The sequence below is a fragment of the Leucopleurus acutus genome (genome assembly GCF_964270905.1).
Source record: "Leucopleurus acutus genome assembly, chromosome: 21".
NCBI lineage: Eukaryota > Metazoa > Chordata > Mammalia > Artiodactyla > Delphinidae > Leucopleurus > Leucopleurus acutus.
In genome coordinates, this window is record NC_139163.1 from 21622445 (window position 1) to 21634723 (window position 12279).

Genomic DNA, 12279 nt, shown 5'->3' on the forward strand with positions numbered 1-12279 from the left:
GAGGGGACTCTCCTCACATCATCCCTGAGACTGTGTCACTGACTGCGGTTGAGGCAGATTTTATCTGCATAAATGCCACGTACCCCTTACAATATTGTTTGTCCCAGGTCTCACTCAAAGAGATGGTCCCAAGTATGATTTTTCCAGGTCAGCATCCAGGCTGCTTTGTTGCTCAAATCTCTTCTCAGAGGGCAAATTTCTAGAATGGATTCATATCTCCAACCTCGTTAATCTTGTTTTAATTTTATTTAATAAGCCTTCTTTGGAATAAAATTCTCCCATGAGGACATTAGTAGCTGCTCACCGTTTTAATTTGTGTTCTCTTCTGAAATATACAAATGCTCCCAGCATGACCAGAACAGCTGACAGGGCTATGGTTAAGCTGACGGGCATGTGGCCAGGGGCAGGTCTACGTGCTGCTTCTTCACAGAACTCTCCGCCATATCCCATCAGACAGCTGCATTTTCTCAGCTCTCCTTCCATTGTACAGATTCCCCTCCCATTACAGAAATCACTGCTACAGAGCAGAAGTTTTCCCTTCTGTGAGTCCTTGGGCTGAACTCCTTCCTTGGTTTCTGGAGTCTTGCTCTCTACAGCAGGCATCAGAGGGGTTAGCGTTTTTCTGACAGGATAATTCATCGCCTCTGGACCTGGAGATTTAGCCTTGGTAGACTTGGTGCCCTGGAGAGGTTGGGCAGCTTTTGGTGTCAGTCTTTTCCCAGTCTCTGACATTTTAGGTGTTGGTGTCGAATGGGTTTTATGTGGATAGGTACCTACAAAAACCGTAGGTGTGAGTGTGAGTACGTAAACAAGTTTGTCATCGTCAATTAAGAACTATTTCAGAAGAACAAGAATTGTAGTGAACTTAAACAGATAAGTTTGAATTTATGAAATCATGATCACTACCATTACTTTTGGCTAAACAAAAAAACTATCAAAAGCTGATAAAAAACTACATATCTTACGGCACTTAAAATACTTGGTTTCAGGACCAGTGTAGTCTATCATACCAATCTGTCTTCAAATGATGGTATGCAGAATTTTAGCCAAGGTCGATCCCACCAGTTACAAAAATGTTTTACTCTATAAGGATGAGTGTAGTAGATCGAAGTAGTAAATATCCAGACTAGAAGGATTACGTTTATTGGTAAATATTTCAAATTTTTTGAGTCCAAGTAAACTAGGTTTATCAAGATGTACAAGTTGCAAATATTGAACCAGATTTGGTGGCAGTGTGGGAGGGGCACTCATAAAGCAGGGAGTAGGCAACAGGGTTCTAACCAAAGAGGAATCCAAGAGTTAAGTTTGTGTTTAAGGCATTTCACCATATTCTCCATCATTGTTGGCACAAGTATTATTCCTCACATGGAAGACAGAAGTACCAGGAGTGAAAACAGCAGAATTAGCAAAAAAAACTACTTCTTGCCTCTGCCCTAAGCTGGCATCACAGGAGGATCTCCACTCCTGGGCATTTAGGGTCCTTGATGGCAGGGTACATCCAGAGGAAGTCAGCCTAATTTTATACACCCAGAGCCATTTCCCCCAAAAAAGCTTTATGTAAAAGTCAGGGTGAAATCATTAAGCAGCAGTGTCAATACTTGGGCCCGGGTCATCAAGAATGGAAGAGCAAGAGAAGGCTAGGTTAGGTTAGGTTTCTGGTTTCGTTTTAAATCAGAAACCTAACCTAACCTAAAGGGTAAAGGTGATAAATTTCTCACTCATTTACCCCCATCCTTGAGTCACTGCCAACACAGGACTTTCAACAAAACCACCCTTATTTGCTAAAAAATAGAATCAACTCTGGGAATCAAAATCGCTTATCTTTCCTATTTAAGATGAAATGTTTAGAGGTAATAAGTGGTCTTCCAGTTAGTCAGGTTGTAGGGAAACAAGAATTTAAGTTGAGAAGTCAAGGAGAACTCTTCACTGTAAGGCTCCTTTTCCAAATCTCTTCCTTTACTGGTTATGACCAGTTTTGGTACCAAGCCCACTGTCTCTTTGACTCTACAGTGAAGGGGACTTTGATATCAATGTAGCTATAGCTGGTGGTTCCAGCAGAATTAGGTATTATGGTCACTCAGTTGAATGGCCACGGTGACACCTTCCCACGAAGGCACGATTTGGAACAATATTTCTGTAACAACCATCTGAGGCTAGCATTTAAGTACTAACATGACGGTGTTATATACTAATATGACAGCTTTCTACACATTCTCTTGGATTCCTTAACAACTCTATGAGATAGAAAGTGCTATTTCCACATTAAAAAGGGGGAACCAAGACAAGTCAAATAGTTTGCCCAACTGCTTACCCCCCTAGGCGATGCTCACTATTGTGATCAGTTTCCATGGACTGAAATCAGATCTGGGTTAGATGAGTGCTCTTTCAGACAGAATACACTGTTGAGCCCTGTGGAGCACACTCTCATACACCCTACTCTAAAATCAAATCAGCGGGGACATAAGCTTTTCACAAAGAGTCCACATAATCTATATCCAATTGCCCACAGTTAGAAGTTTCATATTGTTCAGTTTCAAGAGTACACAGTGAGAAGGAAGTAACAGTTGAAAGGATAAAATCTTGAGTGACACTGTGGAATTAGATGTTACTAAAGGTAAATCACCGTGGTGACCAATGGTGGGTCCTGGGTAGGAGTTACTCACAGTCCATTTCATCAGATCCATCCAGACAGTCAGCACGACCATCACAAACCTGCGCCACAGAAATGCATTTCTGACCATCCTTACAGGATTGTGATGGCGCAGAGCATCGGACAGCTTCAATACATTTCTTTATGTCAGCCAAGTAGTACCCACTGGGACATTTACAAGTCTGTCCTTCCGGGTTTGGTAAACAGATATGGCTGCATCCTCCATTGTCTTTTGAGCAACGGTTACTACCTGTGGATCCCCACCCCCCCCAAAAAAATATTGATTTAGACTATTTCAGAAGGGTCTTCTGCCAACTTTTACAAATAGACTATCAGAGTTAAAGGACCCAGATGTTTTTTCCCAGAGTAGATAGCTTTTCAATTTAATTCGTTTTAGCCAACTAAGTACCAAGTGACTGGTGATTCTTCTTCATGGATAAGGATGGTTTTAGAAGGCCAGGAGTTCAGACAAAGGGCCAGCTTAAGAAAAATTGAGGTGAACTCTGGCCCATCCAAGATCCACTATAAGTTCTCTTTTCCCTTTGCACCATGTAGCCAACATTGGAACTAGAAGGGCCTTAGAAATAAAGCTCTCTTTAGATGAGAACATGGAGGCTGTGGTCTCTCTCATCCCTCTAAGAGTCATAGATACAGAGAACAGATTGGTGGTTGCTAGGGGGTGGGGGTTGGAGGGTGGGGGACAGGAATCTGATTAAGTCAGCCATTTATATCTAAGGCTTCTATCTCAAGCCTTGACTTCTAGTGGTTTTACCTCTTGACATATTCCAGGAATTCTGGAATAGATTATGGATATATTGAAGATAAAATGTACTTCAGAGGTGACAGGGACCCTCCTTCTGGTTCTCAGAAGTAAGTAATAGATCATCATCACTTGGATGACGCTTTCTTACACTGAAGAATTCTAAAAAGGTTCTCCCCACAAAGCCAAGACTCGAGGAGTTTAAGCATGACTCGTACTGGTTTATAAAGTTTAGCTTTCAAAAACCAACCAGTGGAGAAGCACACTCCCTTAAGACTAACACACCCATCATATATGGCAGTGATAGGTATGGTTAACTGTTTAACACCAATTATTGTTGGTGTTTATCTCAACTAGGAGCAGATTTCATCTGTTACTATGTTAAGCCCAGCACCCTCCTCAAACACTCAGTTAGGCATCTGTGTCTATAAGAAAGGTGGAGAAACACATCTGAGCACCCGGAGTTGATATTTCAAAGTTAACATCACAAGTAGATACAAGTGACAATGAGTAGAATGAAGACCAGTTTCACTTTAGAATTAAAGGGGATTTCGATTATATCACAGCTGTAATTCAGTCTACAGTAAGAGAACTTAAAAATAGAACCCAAGTATACCAAACCCCAGCCCAACATCCTTACCACCATTGTGTCTACTAGCTCCATAACAGGACTAGCTATATACCAGAACCAGACCATACATAATGCATGAAGATAAGAGAGTTATGCAGATCTACAGGAATGTGCCAGAGAAGTATTTTAATGGGAAACACAAAGATATTCCAAGGAGATATTGCAGGATGGAACAATCCCTTCATGGGGAAATTCAGTAGACTTCAGTGTTGTTATAATCACTGCAAGGTTGCTTACCCTGTTGGCTAAGTTTACTATAAACTTTTAAATCCACAATCTTCTGGTCTACTTGGAACCACTGGTTTTCTGAAAGTTCTGCTTTGCTGTACCAAACTTTATTGATTTGGGCTGAAACAAAAGCCAGTGAACAATCATTAACAGAAGTGATATTTTATCTTATGACCATTTCCTAGGCAAAGACCATTGCTCAGTATGAAAACTGTCACTCATCTGCAAAAATTCCAGGTGAATAACAAGAGTTTTAAGAAGAGACATGCATTTTTCTAAATCTTGTTTCTGGGAAGAAACTTCAAGATCAGTAAAAAACAGTTCTATGGCTTTGCTGAGAATAAAGTCCGGTGGAAGTTACATCCAGCACATTGATATACATCCAAATATAAAGACAGAAAATTAGGATACGAGACACCTAAATGCAGCTCGTGCAATTGATGGATAATGATTTTAAACATTGCTCCAGAACAATATTTCTGAAAATGGCTTGTCTGCAACAAGAGTCACCAGGGGATCTTAAAATAAATGGCAAAGGTCTCACCACATACCTAATAATTTAGCATGTTTGGGGTAGGATCTGACAACTTATTTTTGCAATTTTCATGAGACCAGCCCAACTGGTCAATGGACCAACATTGGGAAATATAAAGAGACAGATTTACTTTAAGCAGCATTTTCCAGTTTTACCAAATCTAGACTAGTCGGAAATAATATACTAGAGTACTGTGGTTTAGACAATCTCTTTGAATACTAGAAATACCTTGCAAGTATAGAATGCTCTACAGTTCATCTAGTACTTTCATGTGTACTTAGTCAGCTGTGACAGGTACACTTCCTTCATGTTATAGGTAAGGTGTTACAGCTACTAACTGACAAAGCAGTTTTACCACCTATTTCCAATTCCTGACCCAGTTCTGTCTGTACCATACCCTGGTGTCCTCCAAAGCCAAGAGCCTCATATCACAGCCAGAAATCTCAGGCAGAACAGGATTAAGCATATTCATATACAAAGAATAACCAAATAAGTAAAAGCTCCTCTAAATCACAGAATCACTATTAACATATACATGTTAAATTAGGGAAGTTGCTTAGCTATTCTTCCAAAAGAAAGGCACTGCCAAAGATCAGTGCTAAGCAGTAGCAGCTTCGCTTTAGATACCCACTAGTTAATTCAGCTCACAAAGACAATCAATTGTAGAGTTAAGACCTACCATCATCCACTGTGCTCCAGAACATCATGCCTTGGCCATACGTAAAGAGGTTAAGGCCCTGAATTCCTCTGCGGTCTAGTCTGTATCTAGAGCCATCCTGTTGAATACTTTCTATGAGTCCTCTCCCTAGAAGGAGAGGTTCAGTTAATTTCTCGGAGCCCAAACAGCTGTACTCCATCCTGTAGCTCTTTATGTCTTGTCCTGCCTCCCCTCCAGGAGATCACTGTCTGCCATGCATTTTTTGAAGACCAGTTCTTATTTATTCTACTCTAACAGTAATACACAAAGATTTGCTCATGCATATTTGTTAAATTCTTGATTTCATTCCTTCACCAAAAGGCAACGGCAAGACTCTCTGGGCTACCATATGCTGCTCAGGATGGGGAATGATTGTATTCGTTTAGAAGGTGGTGCAGAAAATGTAAACTCAGACCTAAAAGCTATTTGAAGTTATAGCTGAAGACCAGAAAGCAGAAATCTCTATTTCTCTGGCAGGGTCCCTCACACTCAGATTTAGGGTGTAGAAGATAACTGCTTACCAGGATCAGCCCAGTACAATCGGGTCCCTGCATCAGAAAAGGTCAGGCCCACAGGGACCTGGGGTTTCTGCCAGAGCACCTTCCTCTTGCTGCCATCCATGGAGGCACATTCAATGCTGGAGCCACGCCTACCATCATCCTGGGGACCCAGGTCCACAAAGCACATGACTGCACTCGGCGGGTGGAGCACGACAGAGGTTGGGCGGTAAAGACTTTCACTGAGCAAGACCGTGGCATACTGGCCTTTGGAGGAAGCTACGTTGATGTAAGGATTCTCACTGTCAATCCAGTATATGTGTCCACTCAACCAGTCCACAGCAAGGTCAATCACTGTGCCCTCCACAGATACGATTTTCCTCCAAGAGAGCTTTCCAGATTCTTTGAGCCTCAGTAGCCAGATATCACCCTTATTCATCTCAGACAGGTAGAGTACCTTCTCCTGGACAAGGTAGTCCATTGATGCAAGCTGGTTCACATTGGTAAAGGGAAGAAGCCTATGTTCTGGCAAGGTTGCTTGTCCTCCTGAAGCTTCTAGATTTTTCAGATAAATCTATGGGAAAAAAATTAAGTGGATGGTACCAGTTGAGTCTAATTTAATTCTTCATCTTGATCTTGCTGTTAAGATACTTAAATTCAGATTTTCATATAGTCTATCGTCTAAAAGCAGATCGTATTTCTCTCCCTTCCTGGAGCTTCAAGCACTTAAAATTCCTTGAATCCATGTGCTTTGAAGATTTACTCCTCTGTGAAAGGCCCTCCCCTTAATTTTTAAAATTTTTATTGAGATAAAATTGACGTATAGCACTGCGTGAGTTACGGTGTACAACGTGTGGATTTGATGCACTCGTATGTTAAAGACCCTCCTCTTTAAAGGAGATTCCACTTTTAAGATCTTACTGAAACTGAAGTCGGTCTTCCAACCCCGAAATATGTTTTGTCATTTTAAAATGCCAAAGTCGACAAGTCCTCTGGATGGTAGAAGGTAGGGGTGAATTGCTTGTTAGTACCTTTTATCCTCCTATGATTTAAGAAAAGTTCCCTCACAAAATGTACTTGCCCCCTAGGCTAGAACCCAGCTGAGTTGCTTGTATTTGGAATTACTCTACATCATCAGCTAGGTGCTTGGACAACTCAACCGAGTTAAACACACTGTCAGATTCCTAACCTCATTGTGTTCTGAGGTACTAAGCATTTCTTAAGGAATTTGAGTAGAGGTGGTCTTCATTTCATAGCTACCTTATTTTGGTCATCATAGCTCCCAACACAGTGACTATTCAAATTTAAATTGCATTTGAAGAATATTCCAAGGGGAATTCTCTTGAATTCAAGAGAATTCAAGTTACTCAAAGTCTGAAACAGACTGAGGCCCAAGCACAGACATGTGACAGGATAGGACAGTACCTGCATGATAACTGTGGGCAACCCAAGGAACAGAAACGCAGACTCCTTGAGTGGAACACAGTTGACGCCATCATCTGCAAGCAGGAGTCCAACTGGGCAACGACAGCTCCCCTTGGATTGTGGGCTCAGAAGGCACAAGTGAGAACATCCAGTGTCCAGACAAGGATTCGAAGACCTGGGCTGTAGCACTTCGTGCATTATCTGGAAGAAAACAGCTAGATGTCACTCTGCATTGCTGAATCCTTCAAAATGGCAAGTGGCTCAATCTTGCCTTTTAGTCATTATAGATGGATGTCACTACAGTTTGTCCTTGGGCAGCTCATACATATAGCCTTTCCAGGGAGGATCGGGGATATTTTGCAACGTAAACTATAGACCTTAAGTCCGTAAGGCTGCTCCAAACGCTTGATGAGGACAGCCCTGTTCTTGCCCGTCGTCTTTTTCATGCGCTGTACTGTTCTCGTCTTCATTTCAGACCAGAAGACTTCATCTTCAAACACAGCAACCAAAAAGGGGCTCTTGATTTGTGTTAGCTGTAACATCTAAAATGGTGATGGTGAGGTTCCTGGGGTGAGTTTTACACAAGGTACATGACATCTCACACAAGCCTAATACCAAAAGAACACTTACGCTAATACCAGTACCGTCTAGATTGACAGAGCCAATGCAGTGAAATTTGTCATCAGACCAGAATATCTTCCAACTCAACTTGTCGAGAGCTATGCTAGTTGGCCGGCCAAGACCTTGATTGAGGAGTATTTTTCTGCTGCTCCCATCCATTCCAGCTTGTTCTATTTGAGGTTCTCCTCCAATTTCAGACCAGTACATTAACCTACGTGGATAAGTCAGCCTTGAGATAAAGCATTACCTCATGGGAAATAACATCCGCTCATTCCTTAAAACACTGACTTACAGCCTAATTACTTCTTTCCTTCAAAATTAAACTTGGTCTGTGCCTTAAGCATAATTTGTAAGATAGTAAAACGTTTTCCTTGAAATTTTATGGTGATTGTTTATTTGTCATTTAGGGATAAAATATCTATAATGACAGCTGTACAAAAAGTCTAAGAAATATATTAGTCCCTAGCCTGGAAAATGTCAATCTTTTCTGGGCTAGCCAATCTTTTTTGGGCTAGCGAGTAGGCTAGTTCCACGTGCAAATGTGTGCCTCAGAACTCATTCTTGGCCACAAGTCATTAGATGCATCAGGAAGCTCCTGCCAATTTCCTGAGAACCATGTTACCAGATTCCTGGTTGGAGGTATTGAAAAGGTGAGAAAAGCAGAGGGAAGGTAACTGATCTGGGTCACCTCTGGATCTCGAGTTTTGCTCTGTCCTGTTCTTACATTTGATACACGTGGCCATCCCAATCAGGGCTTAGCTCAGACAAGCTGGAAATGCTGTCTACAAGTTCCTGGCCCTTGCAGAGGGAAGGGCTCTAGACAAAAGAGCCCAGGCTCCACCCACACACCCAATTACTCTGACCCCATCACCACCACCAATCACATTACTGTAAATTAAACACAATCCTTAGTTTCATTCTCCCTCCTCCTGCCATTTTAAAGCCATAATAATTTTCCACTCTGAGGTATATTTGTTTATTTTAGCAAAAGAAAGTATAGATGGGCCACCAAGTGAGCACACCTGCATCTCACTTTCCTGAAATAAAGGACTTTTTCCAGGAGCTTTCAAAACGACTATGTATGGTTGACTCACATCGTCATGAGATCTAAAATAAAGTCAGATAAGGTTTCTATTCACTCGTTCTGTGTTGAGGGAACACAACCAAAGTAGAACTAAAGAAGAACAACAAACTTAACAGACTTGACCAGGCATTGTGACATCTGGACTCACCCATTTAGGGGATCTAAAGCCAAAGACCGTGGTTGGTTCAAGTCATCGTCCAGGACGATCGTGTACTCAGATTTTCCTCTCCAAACAGCAGTCAACTGAATTGCCAAAATCTGACCAGCTGTCCCATCTGTCCAGTAGAGATTCCTCCCAATCCAGTCAACCGCTATATAGTCTGACTTTATTCCTGAAGAAAGGAAACCATTCAACATGTGTACTTAGGTTAAATTATAGGTTTTTACAAGCTTGAAGCTCACAGGCATCAGACTTGCATGCCATGTTAATTCATTTTCCAACTGGTATATGCATCTCCATCAGAGCAGTCTTCATTTAAACATTCCCAAAGTACTATTTGTAGAGGAAGATGACCATTACGAGTAATGATCACTGACTTATCTTTGGACTCCATATCTATTGAGACGCATTCTTCTCATTTCTAAGCAACTAGCAAGGCTTGATCCCTTTGTGTTAAGGGGGTATAAACCAATGTTTAGAAAGTTCATGGCCACTCATCTTATTTTTCATGCTACATGTATTTAGTAAGGGCAAGGTGAGAGTCTCTATAAGGGGACATACCTTTCACCACAGTCCCTTTCTTCTTTGTGTCCATGCTTATCCATCTAATACTTTCTGCACTGGTATCGGTCCAGAAGACTTTCTGATCCACTAAGTCATAGTCAATAGAGAAAATAATCAGGTTCTTGTCTATAGTTGCCAGAATATCTTCTTTTAAGCTCCGCAGTCCATAGAGGAGTAGCTTAAACTGAATTGCCACAAGCAGGATCGGTTCAGTACCTGTCAAAAAAGAACTGCTTTCTTAAGGAGTTTGAACAGTGAACCCAGCACTGCTAAGGAATCAGAGGACAAAGTAGTTTTTGCCTTCTCATTGCCAAGGCTGTGAAACCACCTAGCTGGCATCTAAGTAGTTCTTTCCTTCATGTAATGGTTAAGCTAATACCCATGGTTTGAAGATACTCAGAATAAGGCATAATTAGCTTAAATTGAAAACCACATTTACAACTAAATATTTGGGGGTAGTTGGGTAGGAAAGAAGTGCTTTTCAGGGCTTTGGCTATTTATTCTAACTGCTGGTAAGGCTGATCCATGCCTACAGAGGTTCAAGTTACGATTTTCTTATAATAATGCCTTATTGGTAGATACTTTCAGACTTGAATTCAGTCTGAAATATGAGGTATAAAAAGGGAGCTTTGGGATTGTGCAAGTCTTGTTCTGAAGACAGACAAAGCAGGCAGGAGCACTTACGACCTAAGAAAGAGAGATGTGCATTGGTTTTCCTGGACGATTTAGGACCTCCAAACTCTCGACCCACAGCTTAGGAGATACTCCCAGCTCCAGTTTACCTGTTGCTTTACAGGTATGGCCATCAGGCTCCAGCGAGTAGCCAGGATGACAGGTGCAGCTATAGGAGCCCTTGGTGTTGATACAGGTCTGACTGCAAGGCTGACCACCCAATCTCTGGCATTCATCCACATCCTCGCAGATTCGGCCACCGCTTTTCAGATCAAAGCCTCGCTCACAAGCACATACCTGAGAGAGGTTGGAAAACATGAAGACTTTCTGAAGACAAGTACAATATCGATAAAAGGACCTCAGCCTTGATATAAAAAGCACACGGCGATACAATCGATGTCAGCAACTCAAACTGTTCCTGGAACCGACTTCATCTCGAATGCAGTCACTCTCTCCATCTCCTGCCGCACACTCCACACCCCTGCCACCACCAGGGGCCCCAAGTTAGCAAAGATGCCCAGTTCAGCCCAGGACGCCCAGACCCCAGCAGAATCCGTAAGTGAGGAGACTCGTAGACTTCACTGAACTGGTTTTCTGCCAATAGAGATGTTACCAGGACCAGACATCAGCACAGTTTTCTTCCACTTGCCCATCAGAATCAAGTTCACCGTGTCTAGCCACTCAATAATGCCAGACCAGAACACGGACAGTCCTCCACTGAAGGGCAAGTCATATTCTAAATGCCCACACGGAAAGGACTTCCACATGGGTATGTACTCAATTTCCTGAGCTGCAACATGGTGGGGAGTTGCTTGGCTCTTGGGACAATCCCCCCAAAACTTGTTGCTTCACCCTAAATGTCACCCGGTGCTCATAGATGGCGTGGGAAGGACCACCATAGGAGAGTTTCTGGAGCCGGGTAGTAGGGTTCCAGAAGACATGAGATAGGAAAGGAGCTAGACAGGACTCAGCAGAAAGGCTCAAGCACAGGGACGTGGGTGGACGGGTCAGCACGGCTCTGCCGTGTAAGACTCAGCGCATAGGGAGCAGACACCCTGAATGAGGACAGCGCCCCTTTCCCTACACCAAGTCTCTAGCTGCCAGAGCACAGGAACTGAAGCAACTCACAGGCCCACGTGGAGATGGATAGCAGGTGTGGAAACACTGTCTCTGGCTACACGCGGACGAGCACTGCTCGCCTTCATCGGAGCCGTCGGCACAGTCCTCCTTCCCATCACACACCAGGCTGAGGTCCAGGCAGGCAGAAGAGCGGCACTGGAACTCGGAACTCCCGCAGTTCTCCGGGGGGCCTGGAGAGGATGACTTTCTGCCTTTATAGTCAAACCACCCCCCCGACCCCGCTCCCCGCCAAACATCCCTCCCACAGCAAGGCTCTCTCCTGTGCATACAATCAGGATGCCTCCATCCTGGCAAAGGGATGGATTTCAGGTCCTGCAGCATTTGCTCGCTGAGCTGGGTTCCCACGCCGAGACGCAGCAAGCGGCAGGCGCCCCTTTGAAGCCATCTGCCTTCTCCCCCTGCACTTACATCCGGCCTCATCACTGCCGTCCCTGCAGTCACTCTGCCCATCACAGCGCCAGGGCTCAGGCACGCACTGGTCTCCACTGGCACAGGGCCACTGCCTCGAGCCACAGCGAAGCTCCTCGGGGTCGCAGTCCTGAGGAGACAGCGAGCGACTTGGTCAACACCACCTGCATTCAGAGCCCAGAAGGGTCCTTAGAGGACGAGGAAGCC

The 12279-nt window shown here is 43.4% G+C and overlaps 1 protein-coding gene across 1 annotated transcript in view; it reads right to left on the reverse strand.

Annotated features, from left to right (window-relative positions):
- The window catches only part of LOC309977514 (low-density lipoprotein receptor-related protein 2-like), a gene marked incomplete at both ends in the record, with an annotated part of 34705 nt that overhangs the window by 1320 nt on the left and 21106 nt on the right, over nt 1-12279 (reverse strand). The window contains 12 exons of the mRNA XM_082863626.1: nt 305-773; nt 2664-2900; nt 4279-4389; nt 6023-6572; nt 7424-7624; nt 7801-7965; nt 8054-8255; nt 9277-9460; nt 9850-10068; nt 10635-10821; nt 11653-11834; nt 12073-12202. Coding sequence (XP_082719752.1) covers nt 305-773; nt 2664-2900; nt 4279-4389; nt 6023-6572; nt 7424-7624; nt 7801-7965; nt 8054-8255; nt 9277-9460; nt 9850-10068; nt 10635-10821; nt 11653-11834; nt 12073-12202 — 2837 coding nt within the window. The remainder of the gene's footprint in view (nt 1-304; nt 774-2663; nt 2901-4278; nt 4390-6022; nt 6573-7423; nt 7625-7800; nt 7966-8053; nt 8256-9276; nt 9461-9849; nt 10069-10634; nt 10822-11652; nt 11835-12072; nt 12203-12279) is intronic.